The 26,212-nt window shown below is 34.7% G+C and overlaps 2 protein-coding genes across 3 annotated transcripts in view; one reads left to right on the top strand and one right to left on the bottom strand.

Moving 5' to 3' along the window:
• Positions 1–13,681: 13,681 nt before the first annotated feature.
• Positions 13,682–16,282, bottom strand: LOC129945284 (flap endonuclease GEN). The gene is made up of 6 exons (XM_056054942.1): positions 16,044–16,282; positions 15,656–15,980; positions 15,451–15,604; positions 15,258–15,393; positions 15,027–15,194; positions 13,682–14,963 (listed from the first exon to the last, which is right to left on the bottom strand). The coding sequence occupies exons 1-6, from the start codon at positions 16,199–16,201 to the stop codon at positions 13,682–13,684; spliced, it is 2,223 nt and encodes a 740-aa protein (XP_055910917.1). The 5' UTR covers positions 16,202–16,282.
• A 1,390-nt stretch (positions 16,283–17,672) lies between these two features.
• The window catches only part of LOC129945531 (RNA-binding protein 45), a 292,274-nt gene continuing 283,734 nt past the window's right edge, over positions 17,673–26,212 (top strand). Inside the window, exons 1-8 of one of the 2 annotated variants that reach the window (XM_056055337.1) lie at positions 17,673–18,167; positions 18,236–18,424; positions 18,490–18,833; positions 18,896–18,959; positions 23,801–23,895; positions 23,951–24,072; positions 24,141–24,311; positions 24,373–24,430. In XM_056055337.1, coding sequence (XP_055911312.1) covers positions 17,839–18,167; positions 18,236–18,424; positions 18,490–18,833; positions 18,896–18,959; positions 23,801–23,895; positions 23,951–24,072; positions 24,141–24,311; positions 24,373–24,429 — 1,371 coding nt within the window. In that variant the 5' untranslated portion in view covers positions 17,673–17,838 and the 3' untranslated portion in view covers position 24,430. Of the gene's footprint in view, positions 18,168–18,235; positions 18,425–18,489; positions 18,834–18,895; positions 18,960–23,800; positions 23,896–23,950; positions 24,073–24,140; positions 24,312–24,372; positions 25,366–26,212 lie in introns of those variants that run through there. The other variant, XM_056055336.1, reaches the window with a different exon arrangement.

Here is a 26,212-nt window from a genome sequence, read left to right as displayed (position 1 = left end):
ACTAAAGGTGGAATTTAATGCAATAGCTCGCTTTATTTTTAACCTACGTAGGTTCGATCATGTCTCTTTTCAAGCTCATCAGCTTTTAAATTGCGGTCTGGTAGCTTTTCTTTCAAATATCGTTGTTGTATTTTACTCTTCAAATTGATTGTTAACAAGACTCCAAGTAATCTATGTGACAGACTTAATTTGTGTGTTTCTAGCCATTTCATTTCACGAAAATACTAGGATCGCTTTAATGACACTGATTTCTTCAAAGAGACTTATCTCCCTTTTAACATCTTTTGAATTTTTCCAACTTATTCTTGGATGGCTAAAAACTTCCCCAACCTTTGCATAGCGTCAACCTTAAGGCCAATTACGAAATCTGTTGACATAATCAACTCTCGACTCCAAAATTTACTTCCATATGTGCAAAATCAAATAAAACTTTAAGACTTTGGGTACAACTATATTTCATGCATTTTATCACAAAAAAGGTCATCAAACATAATTTGTCTGAATTTCATAATTCACGCCACATGAGCCATGTGAAGATTATTTTTTTTTTTGATACACGAATTGGCAATTGTAGCTTGAAGCATATGAGGAGCTCCTATGCAAAACCCTCATCATATCCTTCCTTTTTATATTTCGGGGTAAAATGGTGCCATATGAATGTTCACCTTTTTTATTTTATTTAGAAATTCAAAACAACTTCTTGGGAAATAATATCATTGCTTTATGGCTTTGGTTTGGCTATGGCACATTACTGGGAGTTCCATACAAATCGGCACCATTAAAAAAGTCTAAACCTAATCCTAGCCTCAACAAAAGTACACAATAGTCACATCCAGCGTATTATAGTCATAAGCAGCAGCCTAGAGCAATCTAAAGCAGTGAGAAGCATAACCTAAGCCTAACCATAGACATATCATCATCCAATCCAATCCAGTGCCAGTTTGTCGTCGGTTGTTGTTTTCCTTATAGTTTCTCGGTCGGCCGTCCGCTTCGTCGTCGTGAAACGTGCATCTTTTCAAACGATAAACCCCAGTGTCGCTTGTCACGTAGTGGCCTCACTCAGAATTGTGTGTGAATTGGAGGATGCTATGCAGACACCATCATCAGCCTCATCATAATCCTCATCGTCGTCATCATCATAATCTTCATCCACCTGACTGTAAGTCGCGATCATGATGTCTTCACTATTCACGCGGCCAAAGATCAAATTGCCATGGCATCCGCCTTGAAATGATTTGTGCCATTATACTAATGGTCTGATTACAATGTTGCCACAAGATATGTCCACCACCACGTTGCGGCTAGAATATAAGCCCAGAGGTGCATGTCACCGAGAAACAATAATCATGTCCAGGCATCAATCATATCGCCCAGGTGGCTCAATGGCTCTGTGTCTGTCTTGTGATGGCTCATTGGCTTAAACAGCACATAACACAAAGATTTGTGGAGGCTGTGATGCTGCCAGCAGCCACCACGCAACAACAGCAGCGGCAGCAAAGCAACAAGGGCCAACACAGCAACAGCATAAGAACCGCAGCCGGCTGCAACTTCATCGGACAAGCGGGCATTAATGTGGGCAATAAATTTGGTGCCTCTATACCTCTATACAGCCGTCCTGGACAGCGGGACAGCGGGACAGCCACAGCTACAGCTTCAGCACAAAACAGTACAACAAGTCACTTTCCGATTGGCAACAAATGGCACACTGGATCGAGAATCGGAATTGCTTTTCGGAATTGGAATTGGACATTCCAGCACTACTAAGCGCAAGCGCAAGCGCAAATGCAAACGCAACGCAGCGTGTGGGTTGCGGTTTGATTTTGTTATAAGCTAGGACATAAGTCCTTCGATCGGCCGTCGGCGGCGATGGTGGTTGATTTAGTCACAGAAAAATGGTCAATTAGAGCAACAGTTGTGCCCCAAGAAGCGAAGCGCACCCGCAAGGAAAGAACTTTTCAATCGGCCATGTGCATTGTGCTGAGTCGAGTCGGTTGGTTCTTTTACGATGGGCATTCTTTTTTCCCACCACAACTCTGTATATTGAGGTTGAGATTGAGTGCCCAATGCCCACTGCCCACTGGTCCACTGCCCATGCCCAGGTATTTATGCTGGGCTCGTTAATAACATGTCTTGGCGTTGAAAAGTTTGTGCCAGCCCATAAATAAAGTCTGAAGCATTTAATTTGCATTCTAAATTGTACATTTAAAGTAAATTGAACTATTTAAATCAATGCATTTGGCAAAGAGAAGAAAAAACAAAAACAATAAAACCGGAACGGAATCCAATTTGACATTAGAAGTTTTGTGACCAGAAAGAATAATTGTGCAAGGTACAGCAGCGCCAGCGCAGCACCCCGCTTTACCACAGTCAGGAGCAATGCAAAGCTAAATGTGCGCACAAGCTTACGAGTCTATATGAGAAGGTTGTCTGCATTCTGAATATAATTTTCAGCTGGTTTGTCTGATGAGGACAGCGGCAGAGGAGATGACGGTGCTGGTGCGGCTCGTCGGCTATATAGGAGGCCGGTGGTGTCTAGGTATCCCAAAAATGTGAGCTTTTTATACGTATAAAGTTGAACCATAATAAATTGTCCAACTTGCACCTGGTGTGTGTCCTTAGAAGAAGTTTTGTATCTTTTTCTTGTTTTGTTTTCCAAGTGAGGTGGGAATAACATCGGAATTTCAAATGACCTTGCGGACAGATTAATCTAGACAAGAATTAACAATGTTGTTTCCCATGACAGCAGTAGATGCATAGGTCAAAGGAATTTAGAGCACATAGTACGTGTGTGTTCATTGTTTAACTGGAATTGAGTATTATATGAATTCAATTCGTGGTTTAACTCGCTTTTTATGGAACTTTTTAGTATACTCTTATTGGATAATGATGGAATTTGGTTAAAAGTCAGGACTTTGGAGGCAATAAAAATAGGTTAAAGTGGAATAATTGAGATTTCGAATTCACGGAGGAGTGCGATTCACCAAATTTTCTTAAAAATGCAGTTTACTTTCTGAATCTTTAAATATTGTATTGAACCATTGAGTTTGAAATTTTGTAGCAGAATTAAAAAAAAAAAACAGGATTTTCCATTCAGGTCGTGTGGCAAACCAAAAACACAACTGTCCTTAAGAATTGACTGATTGATTAAAAAACTTCAAATTTTTTGAAACTTTTCGAACATATTATAAATGTACCCACAAAAGCACAACTTTTATGTATTCCTAGCTTAAACCTTGGTGCGAAAAGCTTTCCAAAAAAATATTAATAAACAATCTAATTGCTATTTTCAAAAAGATGCTAATTCCAAAGAAAAATTTGCTGCTTTCTCAATAAAACTGCTTTAAGGTTTTAAAAAAAAAATAAGACTTGTTGTAGACTTTGTTTCCTCCTTACAAATAGACATTCTTAATTTTTTTACCCGTTTTACCTGTTTTCAAAAATTTTCTACGCTCTCAGTTCATTCGTGGCCTAAAATAATTGGTTACTCGAACAAATGTTGCAGCCTGACAAGACTACATTCGAAAGTATTCTACTCAAAGCAATAAATCTGGAAGCTTCAAAAATCAAAAGCAAAGAATTTCGTACAAAATTCAAGACATTCGAGAAAACATGCTGATGTCAACAAAATTGCAGATTTGAGTAACAAGATTCATTCAAGATTCAGATATCCTTCAAAAAGCAGTCAAAAAAATGAAGGGAAACTCCAAACAGGGCCGAATTGAGGGGAGGGCAACCGGACGAAAACCCGGGGCCCCACATAACCGGGGGCCCTCACAATAGAGACTTCGGAGAATTTTTGTTTTAAACTCCAACTAGTAAACATCTTTTTCTTTGATATGTATTTTTTTTTTGGTCTTTTGCCTTTACCTACAGCCTACAGTACCTTGTATGTACATGATTATTTAATTATATTAATCTTAAAAAAGAGGCTGGGATGCTTCCCATCCCGTCTGTCGATTTGCCTTGCTTAAAAGTTTGTCTATATGTACTCGTATCAATTTTTACCAAATTTGCGTACTATTTTTGATTTTATTTTTTATGAAAAAACCGACAGCTGGATTTTTATATAAAAATTACAGAATATCGAAAAAATATTTTCTCTGAAATAAAATAAGTTTGAAGCCAATATTTTTTTATTTTTGAAAAGCTATTTGAGCCGAAAGTTAATTTTTACCAAGTTTTAGTATTGTTTTTTTTTTAGAGTTTTATTTTTTGTAAAAAAACTGTTCATCGATTTTTTCAAAATTTAACTGAATGTTGACAACAATATTTTTTGAAAGATTAAAAAAAATTAAAGCCAATATCTACAATTTTTGAAAAGATATTTAAGTCGAAAATCAATTTTTACCAACTTTTATTAATTTTTTTTTAGGTTCTTATTTTTGTAAAAAAAACTGTCAATTCGATTTTTTTCAAAATTTTTCAGAATATTGAAAACAGTATTTCTTATAAGATAAAATAAGTTTGAATAAGCCATAATTTCAAGTTTTTGAAAAGATATTTGAATCGATATTCAATTTTTACCAAATTTGAGTAATGTTTTTTTTGATTTTTATTTTTTATAAAAAAAAACTGTCAATTCGATTTTCCCCAAAATTTTATCAGATGTCAAAAACACTATTCTTCGTCGCACAATATTGATTTGGAGATGAAATCATATTTTAGTCGTAAAATTTTGGAGGTGACAAATTTTATTTTTCAGTTTTTTTGATTTATAAAAAAAACCGTTAAATGGACTTTTTCAAAAAATATACTTCTTTGATATCACATGACAATATATTATATAAAATTTAATTCAAATTTTTTGGACGTACGAACGTACGTACACACGCACGCACAGACATCTTTCTAAAAATCTTTTATTTCGACTCTAGGCACCTTGAAACGTCGAGAAATGTCAAAATTTTCAATTTGGAAAATCGCAGCCATTACAATAACTTCGTATGGGAAGTTAATAACAGAAATCATTGATCTATATTTCTTCACTCCAATCAGGCAATCAGTGAAATATTAAAATCATATGACAATGCTGCAAACATGAGTGGCAAATACAAAGGGATGCATGCTCTTATTTTGGAGAAAAATCATTGATGTTTTCTGTATACATTTATCGGCGGCATTCGTACTTTGTTGTGGTTATTCTCTAAATTTTGTGGGAAAGACAGCTACTACCTCTTGTCCATCGGCTGTTCAATTCTTTGATTTCGTGCAGAATTCGTACACGTTTTTCACAGCCAGTACAGAGCGGCACCGAATTCAGATTGAAAAATTATCGGAGAAGAAAAAGGCCCAGTTTTTAGTCTGGAAAAGGCTCAGCGACACTCGTTGATCTTGTGGAGCTGAAGCTACGAAAGCCTTAGTCAACGGCTATTCGGAAATCGAAGAAGCTCTAACCAGCATATCTTCCAATAAAGAGCAAAAATATGTACATCGTGAGGAATGAAGCAATGCACCTTTTACATAAAATGAGTGGTCCCGAAACCGCCTCTGTTTGCAACATTTTGGAACAATATCTGGGAGCGATTCAACGCTTCAAACAAGATATTACAAGATTCTTGAATCAGCAATGCGCGCACTAGAATCATTGAAATCATTCGTGGAATCCAAACGAAATTATTTTGATAAATACTAGGAAGCAGCCAAAAAAATATCACATACTGATGAATACGTACAATCAAGCACCCAAAACAGAACGAGAAATGTGAGGTTGAATCCGCTCGATTACGGGAAAGCACAAGACGCAAATCTATCACCCAAGGAAAAATACCAAGAATCCGCCTTCATCCCAGTGGTTGACCAGCTATCCGTTTCTCTCACTGAAAGATTGAATGCCTATGAAGCTGTACGTTCGAGATTTGGATTCCTGAATCACATCGAGAAGATAGATGCTGAAAATTTTCACGCTGCAGCAGAGGCATTGGTCAAAGTGTATCTGGATGATTAAGAGCCTAGTGTTGGTAATGAGTTGGTTCAATTTGTGTCTTTGATTGACTCATACAAAAAGGAAAAGTAATCGCTGGAACTATTTTACTACCAAATTCTCGAAAATCAAAAACAGAGCTACATTCCCAAACCTCGAAATTGCATTGAGAATGTATTTGGTTTTGATGGTAACAAATTGCACTGAAGTGCGCTCATTTTCAAAAATGAAATTTATAAAAAAGGCACGATGGGACAAAAACTTCTTTAGAAGCTCTCTTTCCTGATCATTGAAAACGATTTACTGCGAGAACTGGATTTCAACAAAATCATCAACGATTTTTCGTCAAAAAAAGCTGGAAAGGTTCCGTTCGTTAACCCTAAAATTTAATTTCAGATAATTCTTTTTTCCGTTTATATTTATATGTTTGTTCAATACTAAAGGAATATACTTTGTTTCACAAGAAAAACTCGAGTGAAAAAAATGGTTTACTTTATTTTAAAAATAATTTGTGGCGAGGGGGCCACCGCTCCTTTAATGCCCCGAAGCTTCTGGGCCTCTAAATGCGACCCTGTTTCCAAGATATATTTTCCAACTTTTTTATTTAAAAATAAAAACTGCAACCATTCGATAAATGTCAGGAATGCTGAAGATTGTTGAGATAATTCAATTGAACATTATGATCCGTACAAGGTAGAATCTGTTGAATACGAACTAGAAGATTTATTCGAAGTTAAATAGCTAATTGATACAACTTTAAAGAAGCTGAAGTTCGACATAGACTCGGGTGCAAAATACTTACTCCTTGCTCAGAATTACTTTCAACGTTTAAGTTGAAAGTTAGTTTTAGATGAATCTCAAGTTTAGGAAATTATCACTTAATGTACTAGCTTACATATGGTTCCAAATGGTTACAAATGGTAAGAAGTCCTTGTATTGACCTTAAGCTTTTTAAATTCAACAGAATTGATCAATTGTTAGCACTTTTCTTTTATATTCACTTCAACCCAAAAAAGGAGCCAAACCTATTTTTACTGGAGAAGGAATTGTGCATTTTCTGTGGAAACAAACTTATCAACTTGGAAAAGGCGAAAGTCTTACGCTAGTTGTTGGGGTTTTAAACTAGTTGTCATACCGCAAACTGACGGCGAAATGTTTTTATGTGTTGACTTTAAAAGTTGTGTTAATGAACGCCAAGCAAGAAGAATTGATTACTATATACAGCATTCTAAACGTATGATATTTCTGAAAATAGGATCTCTATAAAGTTTACCTACACTTAAAGGTTGGTGAATGAAGGCAGAAAGATTGAAAAAATCTCATCCAAGCACTTATCGAATATATCGTCTTATTTTTGGTATTAAAATTTCAATCGAATCCTATACCAATTTCTTAAGAATCTTTAAGCACCAGAAGCTTATTTCGATTAGATTATTGTACAGGGTAATTCACGCCATAATTGTCTTTAAAATCTTGTTACGTGTTTGCAAAAATTCAACGAAAATAGTAAACCTTCCCCAAAAATATGCTTGATACAGAATATACCGTCTATCATCTTTGACTACTCTCAATTCATTTTTGATTTGTCTAGTATTTCTCAAGCTGTTCACTGTCTTCTCCAGAAAGGACAGTAAATTGTACAAAGATTTTGTAAACTACAAATCATTGTTTTCCAAATACAGGGGTGGAATCGGCTAAGGTGATTGTTGACTATCAATTTTTTGATAGTCAAATTGACTATCATTTTCATTCCGTCTGTGTAAGATGATTCAACTCAATTCAATTCGATTGAACAATTTCAGATTCAAATTGTCAAAATTCGTTGTTGCCTTGGTGAAATTTTAAATTGATTCTTATAAAATATCTAAATAAAAGTTTCAAATTGGCTGATTTTGAATAAAATTCTTACTTTCCTTGCTTTTTTCGAATGTCGTAAGCTTTGTCGGTCACATGAATGTGTTTTTTAAAAGAAACAAAGTGAACTAAGAAAATTTTTCAGTCGTTTGTGTAACCGTCTGGTAGCTCTATTCGGAATAAACAAATTTGTTTGAAAACGACTATCACATTTTTTTGTGATAGCTTTTTAGGTATCAATTTGACTATCACCTTATGTAGATCAAATTCGATCATTTTGATTGTCATTTATCAACAATCACCTTAGCCGATTCCAGCCCAGTTTACATCATTTTAGTATCCTTTTTAGTGTCTGGAAGTTCTCATTAGTTATGAGTCTTGCATCTATTTATTTTGTATGGTTTATTTATGGTTTTGAAAAAACACCTTTTGGAATTAATTTTTAGAATCTGAATAACTTCCATTTTAATTATCTGCTTACATTTTAGAACAGCAGAAGAGCTCTCCTCGGAAAAAACGACTTTTTAGAAAAAAAGACCATGAGAAGCGTGCGGTCGAAGATTCATTAACAGAAATGACGTTCGAAAATTTTTTGGAACAAAATTCAAAAGTGCAAAGACCCCGAACCGAAGGCAGCACAGACGAAAGTGTAAACATCATAGGTACTAGAACCGCAGTCAATTGTATTTGCTTTACATGCTCTAGAACTGAGATTTAAACACAAATTTCAAGACCATAAATGTCCCAAAAACAGCCAAAGTTACACTTTTGTTAAACTAATGGCTAATTGAAAAATAAAGTGAACCTTTCATATCTATTGATATAAAGCCTTCGAATCTCTTGAAAAAAGATTTGGAAACGTATAATTTGTGTGTGTCACACAAAAGTTTATTCCCGACTTATTTGTTTACCTTAATTTGTTTTTATTTAATTTTTAGAGAAATTATGTAGTAAAAGGCACCTATTTCCTTAAATTCGGGAACCAAAAATTTGTCGCTCTACAAATTTAATGTTTTATTAATTCCTTTACATTTCTGCATGAAATGCATCATATGCGGCATACTTAGAAGACTGTGTATTTAGAACAATAGTGTTCTAAAATAAAGTTATCACTTTAGCCCTTTCAATGTGTAAATAGTCGTGTTTTTTTGGTATTCCATATATAGTACAGTGAGAAATTGCCAAAAAAACAATCGGCAGCTGTCCGGTTTTTATATTTGAAAGTTGATACAATTAAATATTTGCCAAAATAATTTATCAAAAAGAAAAAATAGCGAAATTCAGACCATGGGTGAAATCGTGTAAGTTGATTTTTGATAGTTGACTATCAGTAACAGAAACAGATTGATTTGTTTCCCCAATGGAAAACACATGATGCCAAACGCACAACTACTCAACGAACACAGCCATCGAGATACAAATGCAATATCAATCGTACCAACATTTCAGAACGAAATCACATAAGATCCATTCGAGACTCGTATAAATGTCAAAAACCCATCCGTAGTTAGATTCTACTTTAACTTTTATCGGTAGTATTCATCATACTGCGTTGTTGTTATTCGCGTAAAATCCTACTATACTTTTGATAGATTTTCCAACAAAACATGGGTAATGTAAGGTTAAGACGAACATTATGTTATTTAAACATTGTCGCCTCCTTTACAGAACATTAAACAACATTTTTAAGCGGCGAGTAAAAATTGGTCTATATGTTAAGTTTTTGACCTCCCCCACTGATTAAAGGAAACATAAGAACATCAAATCGACACCCACCAACTTTTCATCGATTTCAAGGCCACATATGGCAGCATTTACAAGAAAGTAATCTAAAGAGACATAAGTAATTTTATATTTCCTACCAAACTCGCCCGTTTTTAGAAGAGAATTAATACATGGATAATTTGAGTTCCTCCATAAAGTTTAAAAGGTTAAAAAAAAACTTAAAACTCGGTAAAGCATACTGTAATATGATTTCTTTAACAACAACCTTGAAAAAATAGTGCAGAGCTTTCACTTCAACATTAGAGGCACTATCTTTCAAAACGTCTTCTGGCCAATTACTCGCATGTGCTGAATAAATTGACCTTAATTGACCTACAAACGTAACTTTGATGTAGTTAAAGACTTTCTCTACCTGTACCTCTATGAATTCAGAAAACAACACCAGCGCTGAGATCAAACAAAGAATTACTTTGCTAAGTTTTGTTTTCTTGGGTTAAAAAATGGAATGAGCTGTAAAGCAATCCCTCGAGCAACTAAAGTATTGCTCTATAAGACCCTGTCCCGTTATACGGTGCGGAAGCATATGACAAAAGCGGATGAAAGCACCTTGTGTACAGTACAGGGGTGGAATCGGCTAAGGTGATTGTTGATAAATGACAATCAAAATGATCGAATTTGATCTACATAAGTTGATAGTCAAATTGATATCTAAAAAGCTATCACAAAAAAATGTGATAGTCGTTTTCAAACAAATTTGTTTATTACGAATAGAGCTACCAGACGCTTACACAAACGACTGGAAAATTTTCTTAGTTCACTTTGTTTCTTTTAAATAACACATTCCTGTGACCGACAAGGCTTACGACATTCGAAATAGAGCAAGAAAAGTAAGAATTTTATTCAAAATCATTCAATTTGAAACTTTTATTTAGATATTTTATAAGAATCAATTTAAAATTTCACCAAGGCAACAACGAATTTTGACAATTTGAATCTGAAATTGTTCAATCGAATTGAATTGAGTTGAATCATCTTACACAGACGAATTGAAAATGATAGTCAATTTCACTATCAAAAAATTGATAGTCAACAATCACCTTAGCCGATTCCACCCCAGTACAGCGACGACGTAGACTTATCCAGAAGGATAAAACTCCAACAACTACTCGTAACATTTCTGGGTCACATAGAGAACACCAAACCAATACTCCGGACAGGAAAGTCGTCGACACAACGGCTTGATTTTTGGTCTTAAATGTTTCAAAAACGTTTAACTCAAATCAGCTTAATTTCCAAGTTAGAACTTAATATCGACACAATTTTTCAGATTGAAGAAAACACTGGACCTACCTTTTCAACTTCTTTAACAATTGTTATCCCATTTTTTATTTACATCTCGAGTTTGAAATATTTAAGAAATAATTTCTTCCCAAATATGTTTTCAGCTCCCTTAAGTGTCAATTAAAAAAAAGCTGGGATACAATCTGCTACACTGTTGATTTTCCACCTAAGCTTAAACTTCAAATATTTTTAAAGTTTCTAGATCTTTTCGACCAACGTTTTGTCAAGGTTCTTAGAGGAAAAAGTTACTTACCCATTATTTTACCCCATTTTCAAATTATACCGCCAACAAAACCAATACCGTCGAGACCAAACGACCGCAAGATTATTAAAACAAAATCAATTAAATTGAATTTTAAATTATTTAACAAAATAACTACAAACTTAAGACCGGTTTTCTTATTATTTTAATTTACTATTTTACGGCTAAATAAAAATAAATACTTTCAAATAAATTTTCTTTTTTAACAAAACAATTTGCAATCACCAAAAAAGACTAAATTCAAATTTTTAAATTTAACCGCCAATTAACATCAACAGCGAACAATACCGAGTCGAGCCGAGCCGACCGCCACCAACCAATCGAAATCGACCGAACCAACTAAAGTATGGACAAAAAAAAATGAAAAAAAAAAACAAAAATGAATTGAATCAAAACTAATATTTTACAAACAAAAAGAAAGCATTTCACTTCGAAATTATTAATGCTTTTTTAACACACATTTAAACTTAACTATTTACTTAACATTTTTTAATAATTTTTTGTTTATCAATTCGATTTTCGAGAGAAGACGATCGCGAACATCCGCATCCGCACTAGACCAAAAATTTTACAAACTGCTTCTCTCTCTACTTCCGATTACCACAGATCAAAGATAAAGAGAAATTTGCACATGAAAATGTCATGGCGATGGGCTATTTATAGACTATGAAATAGCAGTAAATAATGATGAACTAAAACTTACAAAAATGGATTGAGAAATCAAATTGAATGTGAGGCAGAGACGGGAAAAATGGGTTCAGCCAAAAACACTCTAGTAAAGATATAAATCCTTGGTAGCCATATTGGTTTATCTACAAGCTAAACCGGAAATCGGACTCATAAACTTATTTAAGTTTGCGTGTGATTTCTCCTCTAATTTTATTACATTTTACCTAAAAATTTAGTAAGTTATTTTATGTATGCGTGTAAGCCGTTAATTTTTCTCGTTGAATTCGTCCACATTACACACATTACAAATACAATAATGTAAACAAATGGGTTTTAGAGTGTGATACGTACGAAGATATAGAGTGAAGATATATATAGAGTGTTTTTGGGTTTAGCTGATAATGAGGACAAAACAAGGTATGTACATGCTGTCATCAAGAAAGGACCTACAACACAGACTTTACTTTCAGATATTTACCGACTTTTTCTTCCTAGGTTCTCGCTATGAAACGCGCAGAAAACAACACCAGATAAAACGAAGAATACGTCCTACTTCTATAACCACTTTTTCTTTGAGCTAAGATAGCAATTGAGCTGTAAAGCCCTCCCTCAAGCAATCAAAGTGTCCTTACCTTGCCCGTTTTGCTTTACGGTTCTAAAGCTTGGATTATGACAAAAGCGGATGAAAGCACCTTGGGTCGTTTTGAGAGAAAAGTTGTTCGCGTGATCTACTTGTGCATGGAATATGAGTTGAGGAAAAGATGGAATGACGAATAGACTTGGCCATATGGATAAATATGGACGAATTAGATGGCTAAGTCGCGAAGAGCCCATGGAAATCAGTGCTCCGTCCCGGAAAGTCTTCGAATCCACGTCCACAGGACGACAGCGCAGTGGAGGAAGATCGCGGATCAAGTGGAAAATGACCTCACCCAACTTGGAATGCGCAACTGGACACATCTAGCTAGGGACCGAGGTAGATAGAGACATTTTGTGGGGCAAGGCCCTTGTTCACACAGGGCTGTAGCTCCTTAAGTACGTAAGTAAGTATTCAACATTATTTTCACATTATTCCATACAAAAACAAAAATTACTTTCAAACCAAAGTTTTTGAAAACTGCGTGAGTTTCTAGTCTTTTCTACAATTTGTCTGGTTTATATTGGAATCACTTTTCATCTCTAAGTAGAGCCACAGCACAGAATAACCTCTAGGTAAAGTTTAATTAGAGCCACTGGATCGTTTAATAGAAAAGTAAAATAAGGATTTCACACCTGAAAAAGTAATCTGGAAACTTGTTTCAAAATCCATGTTAATGTCCTAAACATTGCTTAAGCTGAAAACTGTCTGTCATATATCTCTGAAACGGTTCAACTTATCAGAAAATGTGTGAGACAAAAATTGTAGCAAATGTTATGCTTGAAAATGTGTGTAAAAGGTGTTAACATCATGGGAGTTATAGAAAGGGAGATAATCAGATTTTTCGCGATCTTAAGCTGCTCACACACGCGACACAATCTCGAGATTGTACGAATGTAAATGAACAAAATGTTTAAAACACCAAAAAGAAGGTTAGACAAATGTCTAGATATATCTCTTTAACAAATAGAACATAATTTGTTACAAAATAAATATTTATCATCTGCAGAAAAAGATCCACCTAGCGGACGGCGGCGGATCGGACAGCGGCGGTGTACAGTCCATATCCATTTTTACGAATATCACTTTCTTTAAAAGAAGAAAGAGTCCATTAGCTCTCACCAAGTAAAAGAAACACAACCTGAGCGCTAAAAAAACGATTCTTTCTTTAAAAAAAAAAGCTCTGTCCCCTGCTCTGAGCTTAAAAAGAAAAACGTCTTGAGTTAGTTTCTACTGTACATATATTTGCAATTTGATTATTATTCTTATAAATTTAATCACTATCACTACTTATCATTATAGCTTCGTTTTCTAAAGACTTTTTACATAAACTTACATCCATAGATTTTTCAAACTGATCCTCTCCATCGTCGGCAACACAGTTCGAGCCAAAAAAGTAACTCGTATTGCAATTGGGTTGTTCTTGTTTTATCAGCGACGAGGACGCTCTTTTGCTTAGAGAAAAGTTCTTCTTCAAAAATCTATCGACATGAGTTAGGGCATTCTCCTTTCCTCCTATCAGGGCATCTATGCTGTCATCCAGGGAGAATCTCTTGGATGACTTGTCCAAAATTGACCAAGAAATATTTCGTTTCTTTGATTCTGCCACGATCAGATCGAGATCATCCACACTTCTGTCCAACTTGACAGGTTCATAGCGAAGAAAATGCCCATTGTGCTTGGCTATGGGTGGTTCAGTGTTCCTTATGATTCCATTTATGATCCCTGACATGTCAAAATCATCGTCATCGCTGTCGATATCCGATGGCAAACACTTGTTCTTTGGAGTTGAACATAAACCACTCGGATTGAATGAGGATTTTGTGGTTGTTTCTGGTTTCTTGGCAATCAAAAACTTATCAATCATTTGAAGGCCTTTTTTCGGCTTTGACTTCGCTGGAGCTTTTTTAGGTTTTAAAGATTTGGCTACCTCATTTGTAGCTTCCAAGAGATCATTCAAATTATTCAAAGAATCGGTTTTATCTTTCAAGACATCTTGGGCCTTAGGTTTTCTGGTCTTTTTCACTTTCTTTGGCTTCTCCTTGGATGCCAAGAATTCCTTGACCATCTCTGGATATGCCTCTTCCATGAGATTCAAGGGTTCCACACTTGTCCATAGATCTTGAATACCTTTGGGATCATTTGTGGCAAATATTTCTAATTGATTATCAGGAATTAGTCCGTGGAAGAAACTTTTCTGATCTTTCCACCGAACTTCCAGACTTGGCACTCCTTTGACAGTTCGCTTTTTTACAATCTCCTCGGGCACCACATATGCCACAGAGTTGGGAGGCTGACTTTGGATAAAGCGAACCTGCCATCGCGTGAGAAGAGGGAAGAATTTCTGAAAACAGTAAACTTCCTGCCATTGGAGAAGCTTAGCAATCTGTTTTATGAACTTTACAATATTTGGCTGTTTCCAACTGAGATTTAGCTTAGGAATCGAGGGAGGTTCTCTTAGGAACTCATCGATGATCTCTTGCGATGGGAAGCCTGGACTCAACATGGCCTTTTTGCGAAGAGCTAGCTCGGATTTGAGAGCAAGGCGTTCGTCTCTTTTTAAAAAACAAGCATACAAGTGATCCAAGAATTTGATTAAGAGAAAGAGAAATTCTTACCTCCAACGACTTGAGTCACATCCACGATGTGTTCCACACGTTGCACACCCACTTTTTGTATGGTTTATGGTTTTTCCAAGATGCCCACAATTGGAGCAAAAGCTCTTGTCGTCAACTTTCATTTCCAGAGCCGAGTATTTGTCATCATCTTGCTTCCAAGATTTGATTCTGGAATAGGAGAAAAAGAAAATAGATGAACTATAGGACTCGACTGTGATGCTCTCAGCGGACCTATCAATGATCACATCGTTGGAGTATCTCTGGAAGAGTTTCAACACTCCATCACGACCAACTCCACCCACGCCATCTGGACAGTAATCACAACCACAGAGTAAACCCATGACAATTATTTTGTTCTGACCAAAATCTGCAGAGGTAAGAGATGCCTTTAATTTGTTTGTAAATCTTTTCATCGTCTACCCACCCATATTTTGGCAAATCTTGATCATGTCATAAACATCCACAGCTCCTCCAGAAGCCGATGAGGTGCCTTGAGTTGAAACAGAGAAGTTCCGATAGACTTTAACGGCTCCATAAGCAAAACAATCCGAATCCTGGCTGATGACACCATCAACTAACTGAAAAACTTGGCAATTTGTGAAGTTCTTATGGACTTTCAGAGGACTCACCCCTTTCTTATTGAGAAATGCGCAATATGCCTCGGCTTCACCAGGGGCTTGAACACAAGTTATTCCCATTGCCAGGAGCAAATTCTCGCACTGCTTCAACACATGATTGAATCTTGATCGATTTTTTTCCTTATTCACTGGCTTTGCAACTGGGACCACTCCATCAGGTTGTGTTGGAGGTGCTTCCTTCGGTTTAACTCCCCGGAATTGGATTTCATTCCTCTTGGCCATAACATCTGCCTTGAGTTTGGGAGCAGTTCCTTCTAAAACAAAAACAGGAGTGACTTCCTCCCAAATGAGGTAACAGGTCCGAAAGAAGAGATTTCTGAGGATGACAAGGGTTTTAAAAAGAGGAAACTACATAAGTCTGGAGTAAGGTTTGACTAACTTGAGATGTTGTCGAGGATGGACAAAGTAGTCAACAACATTGAGACTCTCGCACACCCAGCCTGCTAAATCGATGGCAACTGTCTTCCCTCGGAGTTCATAGAAAGGTTTTCGGTCGCAGTATGGAGTTAGGACAGTCCATAGTTCTTTGATTCCCATAATTTATATTATTAAATTTATAATTTGGTTTGTTTTAAAATAAATCCATAGAATTTTTTGAATTTAATTTTGATTTTTTGAATTTATTTGACATTTGCCATATAACTAGCATCTGTTGGTGAAATATGGAAACATAATACGTAACGTAACGCGAAACAAAATTGAGAGAAAATGCTGAGTTATGATTACACTTGACACTTTCCTCATTATGATTTTATTTAAATTTAGTTGCTATAAAAATTAGGGTTGAATTTGTATTTTACTTTTATTACTTGAAATTTGATTCCCTCCGCAACCTATTCAACGGATTCAGTGGTTCGCGGGAATATTTCAGATCAAAATTTTATCTATGTGTCAGAGTTATAGTATTCATGTACAAACGTCAAATTTCAAATGTTAAATTGTTGATGGACTCATATCTGTAATTATGAAAAAAAGTAAAGGCTGTCTAAATTTGAAATCTTGAACAAAACATAAATAATTAAGGAAATTACTGTAAATTCTTTTTACCAAGATAGTATTGGTAAGGGTCAATTATGTATGGAACCAAATAACGAGACCTCGGCGGCACACCTCCATCCGATGGTTCAAATTTTCGATGACGCTGAAGCATAATTTAGGTTCCATTGCCGTTAATGTGCCGAATTTAACTCATATTTTAGTACTTTAATTGTTTGTGGCTTATCGACGCACAACTTTTGTTTCAAATAACCCCAAAGAAGGAAGTCCAACAGTGGCATATCGCACGATTTTGACAGCCAATTGACATCGCTAATATATAAGATACTGCAATTGAGCCATTTTTAATTTAGCTGTGTGGCAAGTGGGCCATTAGAAGTTCGTTACCATCTCACAATAGCGAATAACTTGCTGACCAGCCTTATTATGAAAAATGCGGCCCGATGATGCGAACAGTCATTAAACTGAACAGTCACATTTTGTGGGTCCATTCGTTTTTCGACAATAATTTTTGGGTTATCATTCTCCCAAATGCTGCAATTCTGCGAATCCACTCAGGTGAAAATGTGCCTCATCATTGAAGATGATTTTTTTCGAAAGTTGTTCGATCATCCACTGTTGCCACTTCTTACCACCATTCTGACCATTGATGAAGAATTTGAGTTAGTCTGAAATCTAAGTTGAGAAATGTCAAATGAAATTTAAAAGAAAAACTTGACGTTAAAGTGTGGTCATATTCAACATAGTCTTTTGGAACTTAAACACTTTTTAAATAGAGTCTTCGTATATCGAGGCATTAAAAAATATACATAAAATTATGTGGGCTTATATTGCATTTTTAAATCAAGGCTGAAAAATATACTGAATGATTGATTCTTTTAAATCACGATGAGTTTTTAGTACTTATTCTGTACCCTGTCATACTAAAAAGTATTAATGGCAAACTTGAAGTGTTTATTTTTGCTGAACGCACTCATTATTTTCACGCTTTGACTCCATCTTTTTTCATGAAAACCAATTAAACCACTTCTTTCTAGACGACTTCGACTTTTGGTTTTCTTGATTAAAATAAAATTGTAATCGATTTGTCTGTTTTTAAAATCAAAAAAACTCCCTAAAAAAAGTTAAAAATCACATTTACTTAATTTATCTTTGAATCGTAAAGAAATTCCATAAAAATGTCTGATTTCCGTTCAAGTTACCGAGATGATCAAAACAGTCGCTCGAATTCTAATTCCAACTCAAATAAAAGAGACGAACCTCCAATGTCTCGATTGTTCATTATCGGCAACAAAGAAAACACCGAAGATGAACTTCGCGATGCCTTCTGCAGGTTCGGTGAAATCGAAGACGTTTGGGTGGTAAAGGATAAGAAGACTGGAGATAACAAAGGTATCGCTTATGTTAAGTTCGCTAAGACCTCGGAAGCCGCTCAGGCCCAGGAGGAAATGAATGGCAAGCGTATTGGTAAATTGGAGCGACCAGTCAAAGTTATTGTTGCAGCTAAGTGAGTTCAATAATCGACCAAAATCTCTTGGACAATTCATAAACTTCAATTTTGTTATTGTTGTGTAGTAAAAGTCAAGGCCGCACGGACAATGAACCCGATAGATACGTTCGCTTGTTCATAGTTGTCCCTAAGAACGCCACCGAGGAGGATATTCGTGCCGAATTCGAGAAGTACGGTGATGTGGCTTCTGTGTCAGTGATGCAAGACCGTCAAACCGGAACTTCCAAAGGCTTTGCCTATGTTCGATATGATAGGTGAGACTTTTCTTTCAATCGAGTGTGGTTTCGGGAGATTTAAATTTTAATGGTTTCCTCTTTAGGTTCTATCATGCTGCTCTTGCTTTCGAAAATTGCCCAGGCAAATACAAAGCTGTCTTTGCTGAGCCCAAATTATCTCGCAATCGAGATAGTGGTCGCGATGGACGTGATGGCCATCGTGATGAGTCCTTCAATCGATACAACGATTGGGGCAATGGAAGCAGCAGTAATAGCCAAATTAACAATTCCAGCAGTGAGATGGCTACATTTTTGAAGATGCAGAACTCTGTTGACCAGATGACAACTACTTTGGATGTGATTTGCAGCAGCAGCGTCAATCAGGATCAGTTGTGGCGCTTGTTTGATATTGTGCCGGGTTTGGACTATTGTCAAATTACCAGAGAGGGTAAGACAATTCACAAATTTGGTTTGAAATCCAATTTTGATTGTTTTTGTTTTTCTTTTAAGATGGACCAAGAACAAATGAAGCGACAGTCGCATATAACACACCTGAAGCTGCTATTTATGCAAAGTAAGTTTTGAGTAACAAATTATTACATTTAGCTTTCTCAAACTTGTTGGTCAACGGCCATACCACGATGAAAATATGGGTTCTAGTCGAATAATGGAAAACAACCAGGGTGCGGTTAGTACTTAGATGAAGAGAACAGTGTTATGAGAGCACATTATGGCTCAAGTTAAATTCAAGCTTCATTTTCTATTTAATCTTTAAAATGCACTCGCTAAGAATCGGTGCTGACTCTTAAGTAGGACGAATATATGATATAAAAGTTACTTAAGCTGAAGTTTATGGTCACAATATTTTTCCATACTTTTTAGACCATGAGCTCAAGACTTGGTCTTTAAAACGGTCTTCATTTCAGAACTGGAATTGTTAATTATACAGTCGTCTATTCAAATTATTGATATACTTAAACACTGTTATCTCTTATCACTATTTTATATGAACTGTCTTAACGAATCTCTTTCTTGGTTTTTCTTGACAGTTATTATGACCTATATTTTGTCATAATAAGAGTTGACTGAGTCTAAGTATGATTCAAATGGTCCAGAAGTTTTCTAAGCCAAAATTATTTCTTACATGTTTTAGATAAAGCTATGAACTACGTTTCAGTTGTTAAATAAGACGCACATCAAATTATAGCTCCACCCTTTATAGACAATATATATATCCTGAGATCGATTAGCGATTTTTTCTTTTTGTTGTCCACCAACGCTTTTAAGTTCAATCCAGTCTATTTAACTTTGAGAAGCTTGTTGCTGAAATCGATACGATACGCTTGTTGTAATATCCTGCCTTGTTTTAATTGCTTCCGATTAGTTTTTGGAAGTCAAGGCTTTGGTATGTAATACTTATGTCGGTTCTATTCTATTGGGACACTTGAATTCTGTGCGTCCTTTGAGGCCAAAGTCATTATCAAGTCTTTCAAAGCATTGCTTTCTCCTTTAACTGAATTTTGATTACCTCTGAAGAATTTCTAAATGGGAGATTAATCTGTATTTGACATGATAATGTCATCTACATTTATTAATAACTTAACAGGTTAAATCTCCGATTGATCTATTAAGTATTGGGACGTTCCCATTGATATCACGTTTTAACTTTTAGGTCCTTTTGTACTTGTACTTTTAAGTTAAAAGATTCCTTATAATTTCTGGGCTGTTCTATAAGGTCTTCCTTTGCCATATTTGCTTCTTTGATTTTTCTCATTGGGCAATGTCTTGTCTTTGATTGTCCCTGATACTCCAATCATCATTCATCTGTTCGTCAACCAACATAGGTCCTTTTCCATCTGCGTGCTCTATCTGAGTCACGCGCTTTTTCTACTACTCCGTCTCTCAAGGTTGGATCGCTGATCATATTATCTTCGGTTGATATATGTATCAACTTTCGGTTCATCTTTATTTCCCTTATCCTAATCTAAATCAGTATCAAGTAATCTGATTACGTTATTTTCTTTATAATCTTGATAACTAAGCGATAATTTTTTGATCCTTCGTCGTCATAGCCCACAAATATCATAGTTAAGCTCTGTCATCTAAATTTGTTTGTTGTTCTCGAAAAAGATACATGCTTATTTTGAGATTCGAACTAAACGTTGATTCGAGTGAGTAGATCTATTCGTTCGAATAAATTTTGTTTATTTTGAGATTTGAAAGAAAAATATTCATTGCAGAAAATGAACCGAAATTAACCTTATTTTGGAGATCATCTGTTCTAAATGATTTGACATTTTGCTTTGATTTAGTGTGACCAAGTCTGCAGACTTTTAAATTTTTGTTAAAAATGTTCGGAAAATTAATCCAACATATTCCAAAAGCATTAAGCGAAATAATGTTTTGCTAAAAGCCGGGATGAGTTGATTATTTTCAAATGCATTAACGAAAATATGATTTTTTTTTTTGAAAAAGAAGAAAATAAACTATAAAGCATATGTCTAGTGAAATACAAGTTTGATTTGACTATTCGAGTCATATTAATTGAATGTAAATGTTGAATCAAAGATTTTTAATTATTCATTTGAAATCAACAAAATGACGTTTGCGTATTAATGGTTCCACTATTTATTTCAGACACATCTGGTTACACCTGTGACTTTTTAAAAAACAAAAGAAAACCCATTTGAATTTGTTTCAACAAAATTTATATTTTAGCAGCAAAATGGCAATTGTTTCATTTGCAGTGAAAATGGTGAGGAACAAATTAACAGAAGAAGGATAAGGGATGCATCAAATCCATTCGAATTGGACTTTTTTTTTTGCTCCCCACTGTGCCCTTTATAAAATAACAAACAAAACTCGTCAATATAATTAATTTCGTTTAATTATCGAATACAAATTGTTAAAACTTATATGTTATTCACCAAAAAATATCAGAACGACACAAAAATGACATTTGATGCGAATCATTCGAAATTCAAAGTTTTTTTTAATGCACTTTCGATTGAATCAGCAAACTTTCGAATCGACAAATCTCAAAATTAAATCTTCTTGAATTCGAATAACTTTTGATCGAAAATGAATCTCAAAATAAGGGTGATTATCTATATTGGGTATCCCTCTTGAAGTCTTAAGCTAAACCCTTAACGCCTATTTGTACCTTGCTGATGAGTGTTAATTTTGTTGGTGATATTTTAGATTGTCCCACGACTGATTAAGTTTATTACCTTCAACTGATAACTCAAGTAATTTCTTTTCATCGTTACCTTTCTTGGTCTATTCAGTTACTGTTGGATCTGATTTCGGATTGAAAACGAGTATCTTCATTCTTAATAAAAGCACCGGCTTATATTTCCATAGATGATAGTCATCGTGTTCTTAGAGATTCTGCTATTTAAAAAATATTATTAATTATTCTTTTGCACTCAAAATTATGTTTTTTTTTTAATTTTGTTCACCTTTCTGTATTGAAATTTGGCCCATAACCTATTGACCTGTAACTTTTCACGAAGTAGATCAATGAAGGACTTAGGGGCCAGTTATCATTTAAATCGATATTAAACGGTGTTTTCCTTTGATTGAAAATGAAAATTATATACTGATCGATCGGAAATCTTGTTTTGAAGAAAAAAAAAGTTTAATTGCGCATTTATTTTTCGGTGGATTTCAATCAGGAAATCTTTTTCAAAGACAGACATTTTTAATGATAGCTATAAACGACCTGCCAAAAAAATCCAATGTTTGTTCTCAATGATTAAAAACCAATGATAGCTATAACTGGCGCCTTAATTTTGAAATTCTTAGGTTCAGCATTGTTTTCTTTGTACAGCCTCGTTGTTAAATACCACATGTCCAAACGGTATTGATTTATAATTTTGACCAAGTTGATGTTTATGTTTGATTTGAGAACAATTAAGTGGTGATTCTCATCGGCTTTGTTGATCTGAACGGTATTCAGTACTTGCTTATACATCATTTGTAAACAAACGTTCCTGCGCTCGTTGTAAATGACGCACCATTTGTTAACTCTCTAGAGTAATCTTATCTCATTGCTAGATAGATCACCGCAATTAAATACTTGAGGCTTTTAGTGAGTGTCTTGACTTCTTTTGTAATTGAGAGCGTAAATAATTCTATCGGACAAATTCGAACTCTCACAGTGGCCAGATCTTGATATACAAAAATCAGCTGGTCTTTTCTATTGTATTGAAGAGATGTTATTCAACATTACAAAAACCATTTATCCTACAAGTTTATGTCCCAACAGATAAAAAACGGCCTGTCCCTATGAACAGTGTATCTTTTTCCCCCTCTAACTATTGTCTAATTGCAATTGCGTCCCTTCTTTGCAATGTCATGGAAACGGTCATCAGTTTGCAGTTCAAGAAATATCTTGAGGAAGAAAAGCGTCTCAATTACCAGCAATATTGTTTTTGTAGATATAGGTCCACCGGTGATTTGATGGCTCATATAGCCGACAAATTGAAACAAATCTTTGCATTATTTTGGACAAAACAACCCTTTTTTCTACACATTCTGATCTGGCTGTAATCTAATCTCTATAATTTTATACAGAGAAGTTAGTTGTCCTCCATTAGTTATCGTTGGTAGAATTCATAAGAGAGCTCTAAGAATGATAATTGACCGTTGTACAACTAAAATATTTGAAATCTAGTAGTGTTTCTTACATGCAATCGTATCATCGTTTTTTTTTTAAAAAACAGAGGTCTAGCGAAATAGCCATTTTTAATCCTTCCCTCAAACATTTTTACTGTAATTCCCGTACTTCGAGTATTGATCGTAAAGTTCTACCATCAACCTTCTTTTTTTAGCCGCACTACACGTATTTAGTTTGCTTTAGGGAGCTCAATATTTTCCACTAATTGTAGTATGCATTTGTTTCCCGCTTCTATTCATCCTAATCAGTATACACTTTCCCTAATTGCTCGCACTAATTTAATCATTACAAGGGTTTTCATATCATACATGACATCTTCACTAATGAAATTAGGTTCTTGTTAAAGTTTTTAGACGCTTTGCTTTCAATAAATAGTATTCGGTTGAAGCATACGTCTTCACAGCTTACTGAATCAGATTTAAGCTCACTGACACTTTTTTTAATTTCGGTTAAAAACTGCCTTATCTCGAAGCTTGCCAACTCCTTCAGCTTTTCTTCTTTTTTTCCAAAACCAGCTCCTTTGTTTGACAAGATTTTTTAGTTCATTTCTTTCGAGTTCTAAATTTGATCTAAAGAAATTTAAAGCCGGTCTACCACAAGGAAGAGTCCTAGGACCACCATTGTACATTTTTATATACAAGTTAACATAAACGATTTCACGGCCACATTTAAGATTTTGTCTTAATTTTAGTTAGCAAAATTTCTCATCTTCAAATTCTCTTCTTATGTTTTAGGGAGAAAATTCATGGTCTCGAGTATCCAGTTGGTGAGAGAATGATTGTAAAATTCTCTGTCATTAATCCTCGTTTGGACAATTCTATGATGGATGGTTGGTATTTTAGAAGTATTGAAAAGTTATTTTAATTTGAATAATTTTATTTAAGTACCCAATTCCCGTTCGGAACGTAACCATAACGCAATTTGTAGCGTAAACTTGCCGCCTGCAGCACCAATGGCTTCCCCAGATGCACAAGTTGCTCGCAGGCTTTTTATTGTACTTTCATCGGTAAGCGAGATTTTCTCTTGACATTTCTTTTTAAAGAAAACTTAAAATTATTTGAATTCTTTTTGCAGAGCATTCCACAAGCTATTTTGAAGAACGTCTTCTCATGTTTTGGAAGCCTCATTGATGTATATTTACTTCCAAATCGTAACTGCGGATATGTGAAATACGCTAGAGACGAAAGTGCCCAAAATGCAATTGACACATTGAATGGAGTTGAAATCTGTAGTTCAAAAATTAAGGTAGAGGTTTTTAAAATGATTAAAAGTGTTTTTTAATAAAATTTTGTAAACATTTTTGCAGGTAATGGACGCAGAGGAACCAAGCGAAAATAATCGCAAACGAGTTCGTCGTGTTTAATAGTTCAAGGTAAGTTTTGAGATGATTTGAAAAGGAGTTCCTTTTCTGCTCTCTCTTCTTTTTTTGAGATAAAAATAAACAACAACTAATATATGAAAAAGTCCGGTGGTAAGTACCAGTGAGAAAAATTACGCACCATGATACAAAAAAAAAAAAACAAACGAAACGAAACTACCAAAGTTTAAGACTTTCGGCTTTGAATCTTGTCTACACAAAAATGTTAAGACGTTCTAATATTATTCATAAATGTTTCTTTTTTTATTATTTTCCACAGACAGTAATATCCGAAAAATACAAACGACGACAGAATATACAAGTGTTTAGTTTGACGTCAAAATAACAAGAAAATCAGAAACGAAAATTAAAAAAAAAAAACGGAAAAACAACAACTCAACTGAATAAAAAAGAACGACTCTGAAGACCAAGACCCAACCGACCGAGTGACCCAAACGACGACGCACTCGACTTCCATGAAATTAATAAAAATAATTAGTTTACTCTTTTTAACTCCTAATTGTTAAACAAAAAGAAACTGAATGAGAAAAACAACAACAACAACAAGAACAACATGAAATTGATGAAAAAACATTTTTTATACTTTACAATAATTTATTTTAAAAAAATATTGAAAATATGATATTTCAATGCAACTGATGAATAATTTTTTACAAAAGAAAATACATTTAGACATTTTATCTATTAAATCCCACTGAAAACAGAGAAAACAAAATAAAAATTGTTCCAAAAATTATATAAATCCAAGTATTAAACGAAATGACAACCTATACACGACCCGAGAACATTGAATCCAATTATTTTTTTTAGTGACTATTCAATTGAAAATAATAATGACGGAGGAATTGTTCGTAGAGAAACACAAAAATATTGTATAACTTTTTATCTGCAATAAATAAAGAATTAAAGTACGTGACATTATTGTATGTGTTTTATTTTTACAGCAAACGTGTCAAAGGAAGATCTTACTGTGGTCTTATTGTGGTCCTTCGAGCGGATTTCCCTTGTTAGGAACAGATAACAGACTATTCTTGGGCGGAGAATATGGCCACTGAAAGAATTCGGGTCAGGGTTGCGGTTTCATGAGGTGTGTGATCAGTACCTCCTCCAGAGTGACAATGAGACATACTTTGATCGAAACGAAAGCAATCGTAAAATAAGATTCTGCTATACTTGAGATCGATTTTTAATTCCATGAAGTAAATCGTTCGTAAAACGTTCGTTGGGCTGTGCTTACAGAATGGGCAGGTTCAGAAAGTTAACCAAGAAAAATCGCAATAATTGTATAAGTTAATTTAACCTATGTCAAAATGACAGCTTATCAAAATTTTGCATGAAACTGAAAGCGGAACTTTATTACTTTGACGTTTTAAATTACCGATTTTTCAACCCTTTAAGTAACTTTTTTTTTAGTTTAGTTTTCAAGTTTTTTTTTATCATATCTGACGTTTGCCATTTTGAAAACTTGTGTAATATACTTCCTAATTTTGTAATTAATTGAGTTTTATATGGCTTAAATAAATCAATTTATTTTTTATATAGATCTGACAAAACACAAATTTATTTTGTTTTTACATTCCATATGGCAATATCTGCAAACAGATTTATTTTTGATTTTAGATGAAAGATTTAACCCTCTTTGCACTAATACTAGTTTTTGACAGCTCTATTGCACTCGTTAAGAAACCACTAAATCAATTATAACATTAAAAGGTTCAATTGGGAAAAAGTGACTGTTTTGTTTCTGAAAATATGTATGAAATTTATT

Source organism: Eupeodes corollae, chromosome 2, assembly GCF_945859685.1.
Source record: "Eupeodes corollae chromosome 2, idEupCoro1.1, whole genome shotgun sequence".
Lineage (NCBI taxonomy): Eukaryota > Metazoa > Arthropoda > Insecta > Diptera > Syrphidae > Eupeodes > Eupeodes corollae.
The sequence above is the reverse complement of the archived record's forward strand: the minus strand, read 5'-3'. Positions and strand labels throughout refer to the sequence as shown.